This window comes from Oreochromis niloticus, linkage group LG11, assembly GCF_001858045.2.
Source record: "Oreochromis niloticus isolate F11D_XX linkage group LG11, O_niloticus_UMD_NMBU, whole genome shotgun sequence".
In the NCBI taxonomy this organism is placed as follows: Eukaryota; Metazoa; Chordata; class Actinopteri; order Cichliformes; family Cichlidae; genus Oreochromis; species Oreochromis niloticus.
In genome coordinates, this window is record NC_031976.2 from 34,060,394 (window position 1) to 34,073,996 (window position 13,603).

The 13,603-nt window shown below is 39.2% G+C and overlaps 1 protein-coding gene across 1 annotated transcript in view; it reads right to left on the reverse strand.

Moving 5' to 3' along the window:
- plcl2 (phospholipase C like 2) overlaps positions 1 to 13,603 on the reverse strand; it is a 43,651-nt gene that overhangs the window by 17,817 nt on the left and 12,231 nt on the right. Inside the window, exon 2 of the mRNA XM_013268411.3 lies at positions 653 to 3,133. Coding sequence (XP_013123865.1) covers positions 653 to 3,133 — 2,481 coding nt within the window. The remainder of the gene's footprint in view (positions 1 to 652; positions 3,134 to 13,603) is intronic.

The window sequence follows — 13,603 nt, forward strand, 5'->3', positions numbered from 1 at the left end:
AAAATAAAGCCTAATACAACGCCTGAAGAAACACAACCTGAGACCATCCACAGTGCAGAGACACTCGAGCAGTGTATTTCCTATGCAGCCCTTTGCATTTCTTTGAAAGCTTGAACAACGACATAAATGTCTCTTTTTCTGAAAAGAGGGATCACAGTAAGTATGTCTGGACTGGAGTCCATTAAATACTGTGGGTTAAAGCTAAGCAGTTAAAACAAACAGCTTTATATTGTTTTCCATCACTGGTACCATTAAAAAAAAATGTGGTCCAGTTTACACAATAGAAGTTATGAATAACTTCTATAACATGGATCGTTAAAACATGGATCTCGCCATTATGTTTGCTCGTTTCTCTCCATTCTTTGACACACATAAGGACTTGGTCAATCTAATTCAGTCCAGGGTGGTGGTTTTTGTGTTTCCTTTCCAAAGATGAAGTCTTTTAAATTACTTTAGATGTTTTGTATTAAATCTAGTTATAATTAATAGATTATGTTCAGTCTACTGTTCAGACATGTTCAGACATAAACTCTCCATGCATATCCATGCAGTACAAAATATATCTTGGATGACACTGTTAATTCAGACCCAGTCTAATTAATCACACAAAAAAAGGGTGGGAAAAAAAAAAAATCAATACTTGATGCCTTACCTGCATGTTTTCTCTGAGGTCTGTTGCCTCTCTCAGTGGCTGAATGGCTGTTTTGAAGACATCATCCAGAGCTTTGATCAATAGCACCCTCATGCTTGCATACTCTCTACTCCTCTTGCCTTTTCGTACAGACAGCCCCCTTTTGTGAGGTTTGCCGCCTCCTCTTCGATTGGTTATTGCCACATGAACAAACAATAAGGTATGTGGCAGGACTTCCCCTGTCAGAGACTGCAGCGGAACATGGCGGAAACCTGGCTGCAGACACTCAAACGGGATTGTGTATTGACCGATAAACTCATCGCCGATATAGTCGTCATCCAGCACTACAAAGCGCACCATTGCAAGTTCAGGGAGGTTTATCTGAAACTCGAAGCTCTCGTCAAACAGAGGGTTGTCCCCGTTTTGGTTGACCGTTTTAGTCCTTTGCTCAGCGCAGTCGGCGGGAATGCCGTGTATTTCGACATACACGTAGGGATCTACTACGTCTCCTTTGGCACCTGAGCCTTTGGGTTTTGGGAAGTTTTGTCCACTGATAATCTTGATGTGCAAGAGCTGTGGAGAAACACCAGGCACTGAATCTTTAGTGTTGGCGCTGAAATATGAAACCTGCTCCCTCATGATCGCTGGACGCAGAACATAGCCACAGTTCCCATTCTGACGGAACCAGCCAATGTTTAAATCCATCATCAGGCCAGGAGTCTGGTAGTTCATTGCTACAATCTGACAGCCACACTTCCAGAAATCTTGTGGATTCATGTTGCTGGAGTCAATCCGCATGGGACTAGGGTAAACCCGTGCTAGGAACTTCTTGTTATAGTTAACAAAGTCACCTGGGAATTCACTAGCACAGCGACTGGCAAAGACTTCATTGAAAGAGCACAGCTCCCAATGCTTTTGTTTCTGGAAAGATGTTGGGAAGTCTTTGAACTCCACAGACTTGCACAAAGTCACCAGATCAGAGAGGTCCTTGGACAGCTGAAATTTCTTGAGTGCAACTGTCTGTTGTTCAGCAGTCTCAATGCTCATCCTTTGAGACATCTCTGCCCCCTCATCCTCATCTGTCACCTCACCTTCTGAAGCAGTGCAGTTTGTGCCCAACTTCTTACCCTTCAGTAGGATCTTCCCCTTCAGTTCATTAGGAGACGGAAGGTAACAGTCCTCAGGTTTTGGAGGATCTAGGTGGAGCTTGTCTCCAAGGATTTTCTTTAGGTGCTGGAACATGACTCTCTGTTGCTTCAAGGAGCAGTGGTTTTCTAAGCACAGTATCAATGGAAACTCAGAGGCAACAAAGGCATATTTGTTAATAACATCAATGACACTGCGAAAAACTATCTGTGAGGTCATTGTGTGACCAGTGTAAATTACAGGTTCATTATCAGGTCCGTCCCACACATCCAGCTCTACGCTGCGGCAGCCCATCTTGAGAGCACGGATATAGCCTGTCACATCAGAGGGGCCTCTGAACTGATCTTCTATCAGATAGGTGTTGTGTGATGCATTGATGTAGTAGTGGGACAAGGGTTGGTTCATGTCTTGGCAGACTGATTTATGTTCAGGGTCAAATATATGGCACTCTGAGGACATAAGATAGTTAGAGAATCCGTCCAAAGACAGCCAACCTTTGAGCTGGCCTTCTTTCGATTGCTCATAATTCTGAATTACCTCAAAGCTGGTCTCTTCGCTGACTTGTGCCATTCCCTGTTCTGCCTCCAGAAATATCATTAAGTCCTTGGTATCAAGAAATTCTTTATTACTGGAAAACTGAACAAAGAGAAAATATATTTCTGGTCTGGTACAAAGATCGTGAAAGACTTCAATGAACTCCTCTTTTGTCACATCCGAACCTGATTTGTCCTTAACTTTATGCAGCTCCTTGAATTTCAATTCTATTTTCACATTTTTGAGTCCTGGATTCAACTTTTTGACCAGCTGCACAGCAGTGCATATAGAAAGTTGCTTGCTGTTTGTAGTATCCTCCTCATCAAAAAGCTCACCTAACCACGATGAGCGCATGTTGTTCTGACTGCTCTCAATCATATTTAAGGTATGTTTCCCATAGGATATCAGGTACCTCAGCCCTGTGACCCACGTGTTGGCTACATCTGCAGTGTTCGCCACCAAGTCTAGGGACTCATAGTTCTCCCCAAAAATGACAGAGAAAGCACAGTCCTCTGATATCTGATCATAGGTTCCATTAGTTCTAAAAGTATCTGTGTTTTTGCCTGTCCGAACCTCTTTGATAGATTTTACATCGATTTTTGCCTTGTCTATTTCCTTCTTTGAAGGCTCCCATCTCAAAGACTGCATGTCGGCATCAAGGAGAAAGTAGCGATGGTAAATGCGCGAATTGGATCGCACTTTTTTGAGCTCAGAGCCATCCACCATGGCACTGATGCAATCACTTGCACTACTAATCTTCTTCTCAGTGGGCATGCTGCTGAATGAGACAGTCTTCTTTCTTTCCTTCCGCTGTTTTCCATCCTGCAGAGAAAAAGAAAAACACTGTGTATCAATAGAAATCTTTTCATTTAAAGTACAGGAAACAACAACGAAGATATGAAAGTACGCAGTGATTATCAAGGTCTAACTTTAAAAGGATAATGCCAGTCTAGGCTTACTTAAATCACATATTTAAAAAAGTACTGTTCCATGTGGTTCACTATTTTGTTTTTTCCCCCAGGTTAAGTCATCAATCCCTCTAGTAGACCTGTAGCACAATTTCTTTCCAACTCAAGAAAAATCTAAATACAGCACCCAACTGATGTAGCTCTACGTTCCTACCAGTATGCTGCCCACTCTGACATACTGTTTGCCCAGATAGTCTTCCTTCTTGGTCCAACAGCAGCAACCTTGTTGGTTGACTTAAGGCACCTGTCGCTGTGTATTATACAGATACAACAAGGAATCTCCCTTAGGAGAGTATCGCCCACACGAATCCAGTCATCTACAGCAGTCACACGTCTGACATTTTCAATGAACCCTGCTCTTTCCATCGCAGCAGTTTCCTTCAGTACAACAGCATTTTACACTTGACATTATTTGAAGTCATTTCACAATTTTAGAAAAACCCACACCCTTATTAATCATCCTGTGGCAGCATTGTTCAGCTATATGATGTAACTAGACTACGTTCCAATGCATTCCAGTAGAAACATCAACCTTTATTTTCTTTTAATCCAATGACTGAATGAGCGAAATGCTATTGTTTTTAGAGGCACAAAGGGATTGGCTACTCATTATTACATCATGTATATAGAGGTCAAGATGCAGCAAAAGCAATGGACACTCCTGATAGTTCTCCCTGCTGCCGACAGCCCACTCTCAGTGAAATTGTTTATTAGTTTGTACAATTAAGATGTCAAAGTAGCTGGAATGATGAGGATGGACGGCTGAAACAAAATCTTCTACAACATAAAAACCATCTATACAACCAAGCGTAGTAATAAACATCTTACATAACAGAAATGATCAAGCCGATCAAGCAAATCTGTCAGTAGGCGCTTCTGAGATGAAACACAGACCGAAACAATTATATAATGTAATTTTTTTTCCAAATTGATTCATCAGCATCTGTGTGTTGGAGTATAACAAAACAGACACTGACTCTTATCTTGTGCCCCTGTAACAATCATGGATGGAGCTTATTTTGCAGTCTGTTGCTTAAGGTCAGTTCTTGCCCTAACCTAAACTGGGAATTCTTACATAATCCTTCTGATCTGGGCAAAAAGGTGGATTTTAGGATAGTCATCAGTAGGCAGTAACCATAATACAGTCAGTATAGGGAGATAAAAATACTGCACACACCCAGTGCACTACAATAGGTATAGATTGCCAAAGCACCCTTGTCTTACTATTTAATGTTTCCTTAGAAAAAAAACTGTTATGCAACAGTCTTTTTTCAGTCAGGTGATCCACAATATTTTCCGTTGCAAGTGCAGCTTCATTTAGCCTTACATGGTGTTTAAAAGACAACATAATCATGATCAGATGGGCTATTTATAACTACATTTATTTGTTTTATAGGGTACATATTAATCTCCATCACTTATCTCTGTTCATCTGTTTCTTTGCCAAGTCAAAGCACAGCACCAGATCAAGCTAGCTACAATTTCCCCGTAATGTTAACAGTTACAAGAAAGATGGTGATCTTTCTTTCCCTGCTGGCTTTTAGTCAGATTTAAAGGACCTTTATTTGGGATCCGTGGTCAACAATTAAGGGCTGTAACTTCATTAGAGTAGAAAAGTTCCACAGGACCATATGTTAGAAAAGTATGGGTGTAAATATATTTCATGAGCAAGACATTATAGCACCAGTAAGTACAAGCTGTATTCAGTACTTATCAACCTTATCTAACCCCCGCTCAGTCTGTTTAACATCACTGTGTGGTAACAAGGACTGTAAGCAAACACAGAAACATTATTTTCTTGGGTAAGCATCCAAAATACATGACCGTGCCACGCTATTAGTCATCCCTTCTTTGAATCCTCTGCAACCGAACAATACACAACAGGACAATCGAGGTTCAAGTTTCTCATTTTTGAGAAATATTCTGCATTAAGCCTCATTTCATTATGCTTATTACAGATGGTTTGGCTTTTTACTTTTATTACTATATTACTTTTTTTGAGAGAAGGAAAGCCGTGCTGCATTGTTAGGGCACGACAGTAGAACATAAATGAGATATTAAATGTTTTGTTTGTGCTTCACAATGCTGAGATAATACCCTGGGTATTACCATCAGACACCCTGAAAAAGGAGGTTAATTCTAAGCCTTTATGTATGGTTTCAGTGTATGTTCGATATCTGTGTGTGTGTGTGTGTGTGTGTGTCGACAGCAAGATAGTGGGGGAGAGAACTAAGTAAGACCGCATATGTCCAACTGCTCAAAGATCCCATAGGAGTCTAAATTCCCTAATGGACTGAAAACTGCATTTTTTTCTGGCTCAGCGAGCAGTTATGAACTGTCTGTGCAACTGAAGACATCGCATGGGACCCATTACTCTTTCCTCTACTGTTCTACCTAAATCCTCGACAACAACCATCACCTCAGTCTCACTGCAGCATAAATCACCTTTTAGCTCTGTGCCAGGACAGGCTTAAATATACAGTAACAAAAATTAAGTGAATGAAATGAATTTCATCTGGGTACAAATACCTTTACACAAAGCCAAAACTGATGTACTGGACAGCTGATATCAGCCTCGCTCAGATATGGCCATATCAGGGTATATCGCGTTAGATATGCAATAAATATAAACAATGAGGAAAAATTACCCATTTCGTGCAAATAAATAAATAATAAATTCAAGAGGAACTGTTTTTTGAAGATCGCCCTCCTTTCACAAAGCATTGCCAAATAGTTGTGGCTGACTTGTTACGTGGCAGACTTTGTCCAAACATAAAATGAGGTCTAGTCCAGAGGTCCAAACAACTACTAAAATTTTTGTTAGTAGTCGTCTTCAGATTTCCATGTGTCCTCTGTTTCCATAGCAACATCCAATCGCGCCCCTCTATACGATCTTCTCGTGCCTGGCAGCTCGGAATGCATTCTTCAGTTTTAGTTGTTTTGCCAGCTTCCAGATAACCAGATAACGGTAAAAGCAAGGGAAAGAAATATTGAATACAAAAAAATATTTGCATATTTTAGCTGAGTTGTGCAGCACTAAGGGACTAGAAGAGCTGCAGAGCTTCCCGACAAACTACCTGATGTAACTCACTGTTACCACCTGGGGGCAATGCTAAAAACTTGTTGGACAACTAGAACAGACTTGTTCCTGCTTGTGCACGCAACGCAAATCAACAAAAACAAAACAATCCACTGGGTTTTATTAAGTAAAAAAATATTTTAACTAAGATAAAGAAAGATATTAGATATTATATTGCAATTAAACTGATATTAGCTCACTATACTGTATGTATACAACAACAAACATACACAATCTTCCAGTAATGAGAATTCGGTTTTATTAAAATTAGCAAATGGGGACTTTTTGTTCTCTAGCTGCACTGCTGTCAAATCCCACAGGAATTCAGACCTGGTGCAGACCCAGCTGTTTTTCTGTACCATATGGTAAGAGTCTGTTGGTCACATGAAGTGTGAAAGAGGTAACACAAGATAAATCTAACAGCTCTGCCATTTCCTGAGTGAATATAAATGAAACTTGTGACTAAAACTTGTTTTTCACGCGAGTTTTTCATGCTGAAATTAAAAAGGAATATGTATTTAAAAAGGCCAACCTGCTGTATTTTTCCCATACTGTTTAACAGATTCACCTTTCATTTATGCAAGTATTTGTCTTCTGTTTGTTTGTTTTTCTGTGCAGTGGTCCAAAATAAGAACTTTTCGGTTGGGTATTTCAACCATCCATTTCTTAATCTCTAAGAGGTTTTGTGTTGTGTAATCTAACTGACATGGAGCGGGTTGATCAGCTGTGGCCTTTTTTGTCAGTTTGCGCAAAAGATGGCAGCCTGCAATAACTGTACTGTCTACTCTTTTAGGGGCAAATAATAATCCATGGCATTGTCCAAAATTGACTCACCAGACAAGGAGATTAGTGGAAGAAGAAAATCTAAAATCTGCAACCAAGCATATCTTTTCATTCAAAATAGTGAATTACCTATTTTCTATCATATATTAATTTGCTCCAGCTGTAGATTGGCAAATGACATCCATTCCCATCCCTTCTCTTAGACTAAGTAGAGTTTAAGTAAGAACAAACCTTCCTAGGATACAACAGGGGTAATGTTTAACTCCCTCAAAGTGTGAGTAAATCAGGACAGGGTGTCCAACACCTAGCATGTGAGAAGCTAACCAAAACAGTCATAATGAACTATACTAAGAATCTCTACCCTGTTAACGGGCACTCTAGTTATGTCCTCGACTCATTTAGGTCACAAATTTTATTTCCATCTTTTATTCCACCTTTATGCCTTCTCCAGCCAAGACATGATTACTAGCCAGTCAAATCAAGGAATATGATGGGGCTGATCAATTATGGAAAAAAAATCTACTTGCAATTATTTTGGCATGTTCTGAGACCAAGATTAATTAACACCATAGCTGGGTGTTTGACACAATCGTGCATTTGTTGAACTTTTAAGGAAAACTGGCATTTTTTTTATGCTTGTCCTTGCCGGGCTTCTTGAAAACAAAGTGTGTGCGAAGGGCTGAACTGGTTTTTACGACTCTTTGTAATCAAAGTTGATCTAAACCTGCCACATCCTGTAGGGGGATGTGTTTGAGGTTTAACGAAGAGCAAAGGAACATAGCTGTCAAAGAAAGATAAAAAGAAGATGCAAAACAACACATGATTACAAAAAAAATTGAAAATTGAAAATTATCTCAATTGTCTTCTTCATAGTTGTTGGATGCTGCAATTATAAATGGATTTAAATTTTGGTTAAGCTCACATCCCTACACCAGGGTTCAAAGCATCCGAAGGAGGGTGACTGCTGTAGAAAGGAAGATTCTTGATTCAGTGCATGAAAGGTCTAATGTGAGCTGAGCTGAGGAGATCATCTCAGCCTTGGATTTAATAAATGTTGAACAGTTAACATTACCAAACTGCTGCCACACACAAAGCGAGAAAAGACTTCCGAGCATACTAAGTTTATATAGGGATTGGCAGAGCTGTGAAAACAAGTAAAGGGCAGATGCTGCTCTAGCACATTAACAGCTGCTGTGCGTCCAGATTTTTACGATTACAGCGATGTGGACGGGTCATTGGCACATGGCAGTGGATCGTTAGAGTCAGTTATAGTCATCAGCTGGTCCTGGTCAATCAGCTGAAAACGCACCAATTCTAGTCACCAGCCAATCCAGTGGGTGCATCTCAATACATGATACTGCGTAGGTCATAACATGTAGTGCGACTAATCAATATGCAACATCAAAAGGCAATTTATAATTCTGAAGTATTAAAAATATTTTTGGCCAATGGACTTTTTCCATCTACTAGTCCACTTGGCTCCTGAGTCAAAAAGTGCATTTGGATACCATTTAGGACTGTTTTGGTACATACAGCCACTTGCACAAAATAAACATACATAGGCTTTTATGACATCGCATTTTGGGTTGGGTTCAGGGCACTGTGCGGGCCACTCACATTCTTCCAAATACCAAAGTCATCTAACCATTGTTTTGTGAACCTTGCTTTGTGTACTAAGGCAGGGTCATGCTGGAATGTCCAAAATTTCCTGGTAAACTGAAGCATTAAGATTTCTCTTCACTGGAACCAAAAGGTCCAGCACAAACCCAGAAAAACAACCTCATACCACTATCCCTCCTGCTCCAAGCTTTACACTTGGAATACTGCAGTAAGGCAGATGATGTTTTTCTAACATTCACCAAATGCAGACTGCATGATTTGTCAATTCACAGAACATGTTTTCACTTTTCAAGAGTCTAGTGGCTGCGTGACTTACATCACTCTGTCAAATGCTTGGCAATGCCTGTTGGCCATGATAACCCATCGCCATCAAGCTCCCAGTGCACAGTTTGTATGCTGATGTTAATACCAGAGGAGGTTAGGAAACTCTGCAGTTACTGAGCAAGCAGAGCACTGCAACTCCTCATTCCTTGTTGGAACTTGGCAGTGTTTGATTTTATACACCAGTGGCAATGGGACTGAAAGAAACATATGAATTCAGTGATTAAAAGGTGTAGCCTCACTTTTGCCCATATAATGTAGATTCACCCACCATTGTAGCAGAAACCCTTCTTATCTGCCAAATACAAACTACACCAATCAGAAACAGCTGTTAGGTGAAGTGAAAAGCATATTCATCTTGTTACAATTTAATGTTCTACAGCCCACAATCCAAAGGACTTGCTCTCCTGACAATCAACCAAAATGTGCAACAAAATCCACACAGTTAAAATTTTTCCTCAAATTTGACACTTAAGTCTTTTTATGGCAACATTTTCAGCACTGAAAAAGAAGAGGATACAATTAACAAGAAAAAAATTGCCTTGGGTGGGCTGAGTTAATTGCTTACCACCATTTTCTTCCAACTGTTCTCTATGGAGCTGTTCCAGGCTTTACATCATCAGCTCTCCGGGCATAGACAGCCTATCATCTCCTCAATATTAGATTGAGACATTAGTCACAGTTACAATAAATTAATCTGTTAATTCTGTGATATTAATAAGAATCTTTACTTATTAATAGTACAGAAAGTTAATATTCCACAGGGTTGATTCTTTACTGAGTTTTAGACAAAAGCTGTCACTTTTTATTAAACTGTGTGAACTGTAAAGAGCCGTTGATAGCATTATCTGCAGTGTAATAATATTAAAAACAACAGTAACAAATATGCCTAAAGGGGCATACTGATCACCTTATCTGATACCCTGACCAATCTTTCATGACATTGTGAGGGCAGCCTGCTCAATCAATTGAATTACACAACAAGCGCTAGGACAGATACACAGGGGTAACTTCTGTTCAATTTCCTGTAAGGCCCTCACAAAAAGTTAATTTGTTATGGTTCTTTTCAGAATAAGATAAAGAAGAAAAAAATCCAACACTGAGTAATTAGTCAGTTTCCTAATTGCTATTCAAAGTGATGACAATAAGCTAGTAATGAATTTAAACCAGTGAAAATCATACTGTAAATGATACCTGTCCTGTAGATATGAGCTGTATGAAACGAGAAGCAATAGGCTTCTTCTTCTTACCATCAAATGCCCTTTTTCTAAGCCTTTACCCATGACCATGTAACCTTCTGCAACTGGTTTCTTGTTATCTTTATAGCTGGTATGAATTTACTGGACCTTGAGAGAAATGTCAGCCATCAACCAAACATAATTGAGTTTTGATTCATTACCATTAATAGATCTCATTCCAAGGTCACCACAATATTTTCCATCAGTATGTAGGACATTTCTTTAATCCATGAACACTGCTTGCGACCTTTCATGCTACTCCAAAAAAAAGGGTCAAAGACCCCCTTTCCACAACACAGCACTTCTCTTCTTTTCTACAGTGGTAAACTGGAATTCGGACCTCTTTTCAGAGAGTTAACAACATAGTGGCTTACAGTCAAAAGGGCAATCAGTACCCTATGGAGGGAAGAGAAGGCCAGGTTAATTCTCATAAGGAAATAATGACTCAGTGTTTCATCTTTGAGGCTTCTCCAGATTTCCGCAGAGAAGTTATGTCTCTTGCCTTGAAAAGAATTTCACCTCCAAACACCCTTTACGCCACAAAGGAAACTCGATACAGAGCTTTACACCTCATGTTTATCATATTTGACAATCTAGTATCTAAAATAATTCTGGTAAAACAGTCAGCAGGACCAGTGATGGAAAAATAAACTGGAACTGAGCGTGGGAGTGACATATGCTCAGAGACATTCCTTCATAGAAGTGGATCTTTCATCCTTCCTCCAAATATAAAGACTGGGCCATTTGCTACTCCTTTGCACTGTTATTGTTTATTGCAAAATCACAAGTTTCTTTAATTTATATTTCAAATTCACAATGTTTATAAATGTAAAATGTGATACTGTTACAATGCAATCACCTAAGCTTCGAGATCTCAGTTGGTTCCAGTCAATATGAAAAATGGTGGCAAGAAGTAGTAGCCATAAATGCACAGGAGGAAACAAAGGTACCTGAAGGTACAGTCACTGCAGGTTGCATCGATGTAGTGGTATGACTATGACTACCTCATTAGACCTCACGGAGTAAAATCTTGGGTTATAATATATTGCTTTTTGAGATTCTACTTTGTTAAATAAATAAATAATCTCTGATCCCGTCTCAAACTGCTCCTTCCCCATCTCCTTACTTTGTCTGACTCAGCAACCATTCCAAAGAACGCACACATAAACACCACACTTTGTCTGCTGACTTGGTGAATTTTAGAAAGTTCAATTGCTTCCTTCATTCCAACATGATTCTGAATTTATTACCATTTTATTGCAGCTGTTTCTAGTAAAAAAGAATTCATATGTTGCTCAAACACATCTGACATTCATTTTCTGTATGCATTTAAAGAATTGTGTTATCGTCTCATTTATGATTAATATAAAATGTTCTATGCATAACATTTATGCGTGTGTTTTCTGCAGTTTTGCACTGAGTCACTTTATACATCTGACTTGCATATCTGAATTAATTTGAAGTAGTTGATTAGGACTGTTGTGCTTACTTTAAGCACAACAATCTCACTGAAAGTAGTTAAAAGGTTCTGCTTAAACCAGATCAATGCTATATTCTCCCACGTTAAGCTAATTTGCCTACAAATTCAGTGGGTCTTATTCAGAGACCAATAAACAAACACATATCAGCTGGTCACCTCAGACATTAGGCAGCAATAACATCAAACCACTCCCACATACGTGACATAAAGATAAAAGAACAGCCCACATGCCCACATATTATCTTTTCTACAACCAGTCTGGTGGTTTGACAAATACTCCAAAGCAAAACCTAAACTGTTAAGAGATGCCCACACTGATTTTCTTTACTAACACACATTTTTCATTGCCACAAAAAGAAACCTGAACCTCTGACTAGGGCTGCTCGATTATGGCAAAAATGATAATCACGATTATTTTCACTGAAATTGAGATCTCGATTATTTGACGATATTTATTTAACAATAACAATGTATTGAATAATGGCTTTAAAGATTGTCAAAAAATAGTATAAAATAGTGTGCAAATACCGATAACAGTGCAAATGTTTGCAATATAAAAAATAAATGAAAAATGTAAACATCTATGTTTAGTGAACTTCAAAATACTGCACAATATTTGATCCACGTCTGACTCCGCGAACCCATAATGTTTCCACACCACTGAAGTCGTTTTACCTCTTTTCAACCAATGGCACTCTTTCTTCAGCAGCCATTATCCTCTCCTCTCCAAATAACTTCTGCTTAGCTTTCCGAGCTTTCCAAGCTTCCCTCGGGTCCTCTTAATTGTTGTGACGCGTGTTCGAAACGCAGAGAGGTGCGCTCGATTTGCCACACGGAGCAGCGCGAGAGTAAAGCACGAGGGAGGTGCTAATAATCGGCTCAGTCATTTTTAATGATCGTTGAAAGCCCAGATCGTAATCTAGATTAAAATTCGATTAATTGAGCAGCCCTACCTCTGACTGCAATAGACAGATTGCAACCAAAATAATGATTCCAGAGTATATTATACCAGTGACCATCTACAAAATAGCTGCTTTATAAATATCACATTTAGTTTTTGTTTGTTTGTGACCTTTGAATTCCTGGCTGGGTTAAGTGTGGATTAGGTGAACAGGACACACGAGGAAGACACTAAAGGAAAAAAAATACACCCTAAATTAAATTAATTGATTAAATTAAATATTTTTCAACCACATTTGTTGCCTCAATAACAGGTTTGAAGTCTCACTCTGTACAACATGAAATTCATTTTGTCAATTAAGGTCTCCACTAGAGTCAGAAAGGAGAAGGCAATGCTCACTGGACAACAGCTTGTAAATGACAAGTTGTTAGCCAAGTAGTGTCCATGATGTTTGTTTTGAAAAGCTAAGATGGCATCCAAGAACAGCTGAACTAGTAACTAAACTGTTCAGTCTACCATGCAGCTGATTTTTCTCCTTCATTTCTTGGCTCTTTGGAAGGCACCATACGTTTTTCTATGCAGGGAAAACATTGTACATGGAGACCAACAAGTCTGCTAGAATACTCAGTTAATCTGCTGCCAATTTTATTGCAGGTAAGACCAACAAAGTTAGCAAGCAAACGAGTGGATTTGCGGTGAACCTTTAGGTGCCAAAGTTGGATGTCAAACCTTCTCGGTACCCCTTTTTGTTTTAAGCACCACAGACAACCCGTTTGTTCGTTCTCTGAAGTCTTGGCAATTGGGGAAAAAAAGACAAAAAGAAAAAACAAACAAATGTATTTTAACCGACATATATAAAAAAACAACGTAAAGTTAGACTTTTCTGCAGGATATATGAGGTT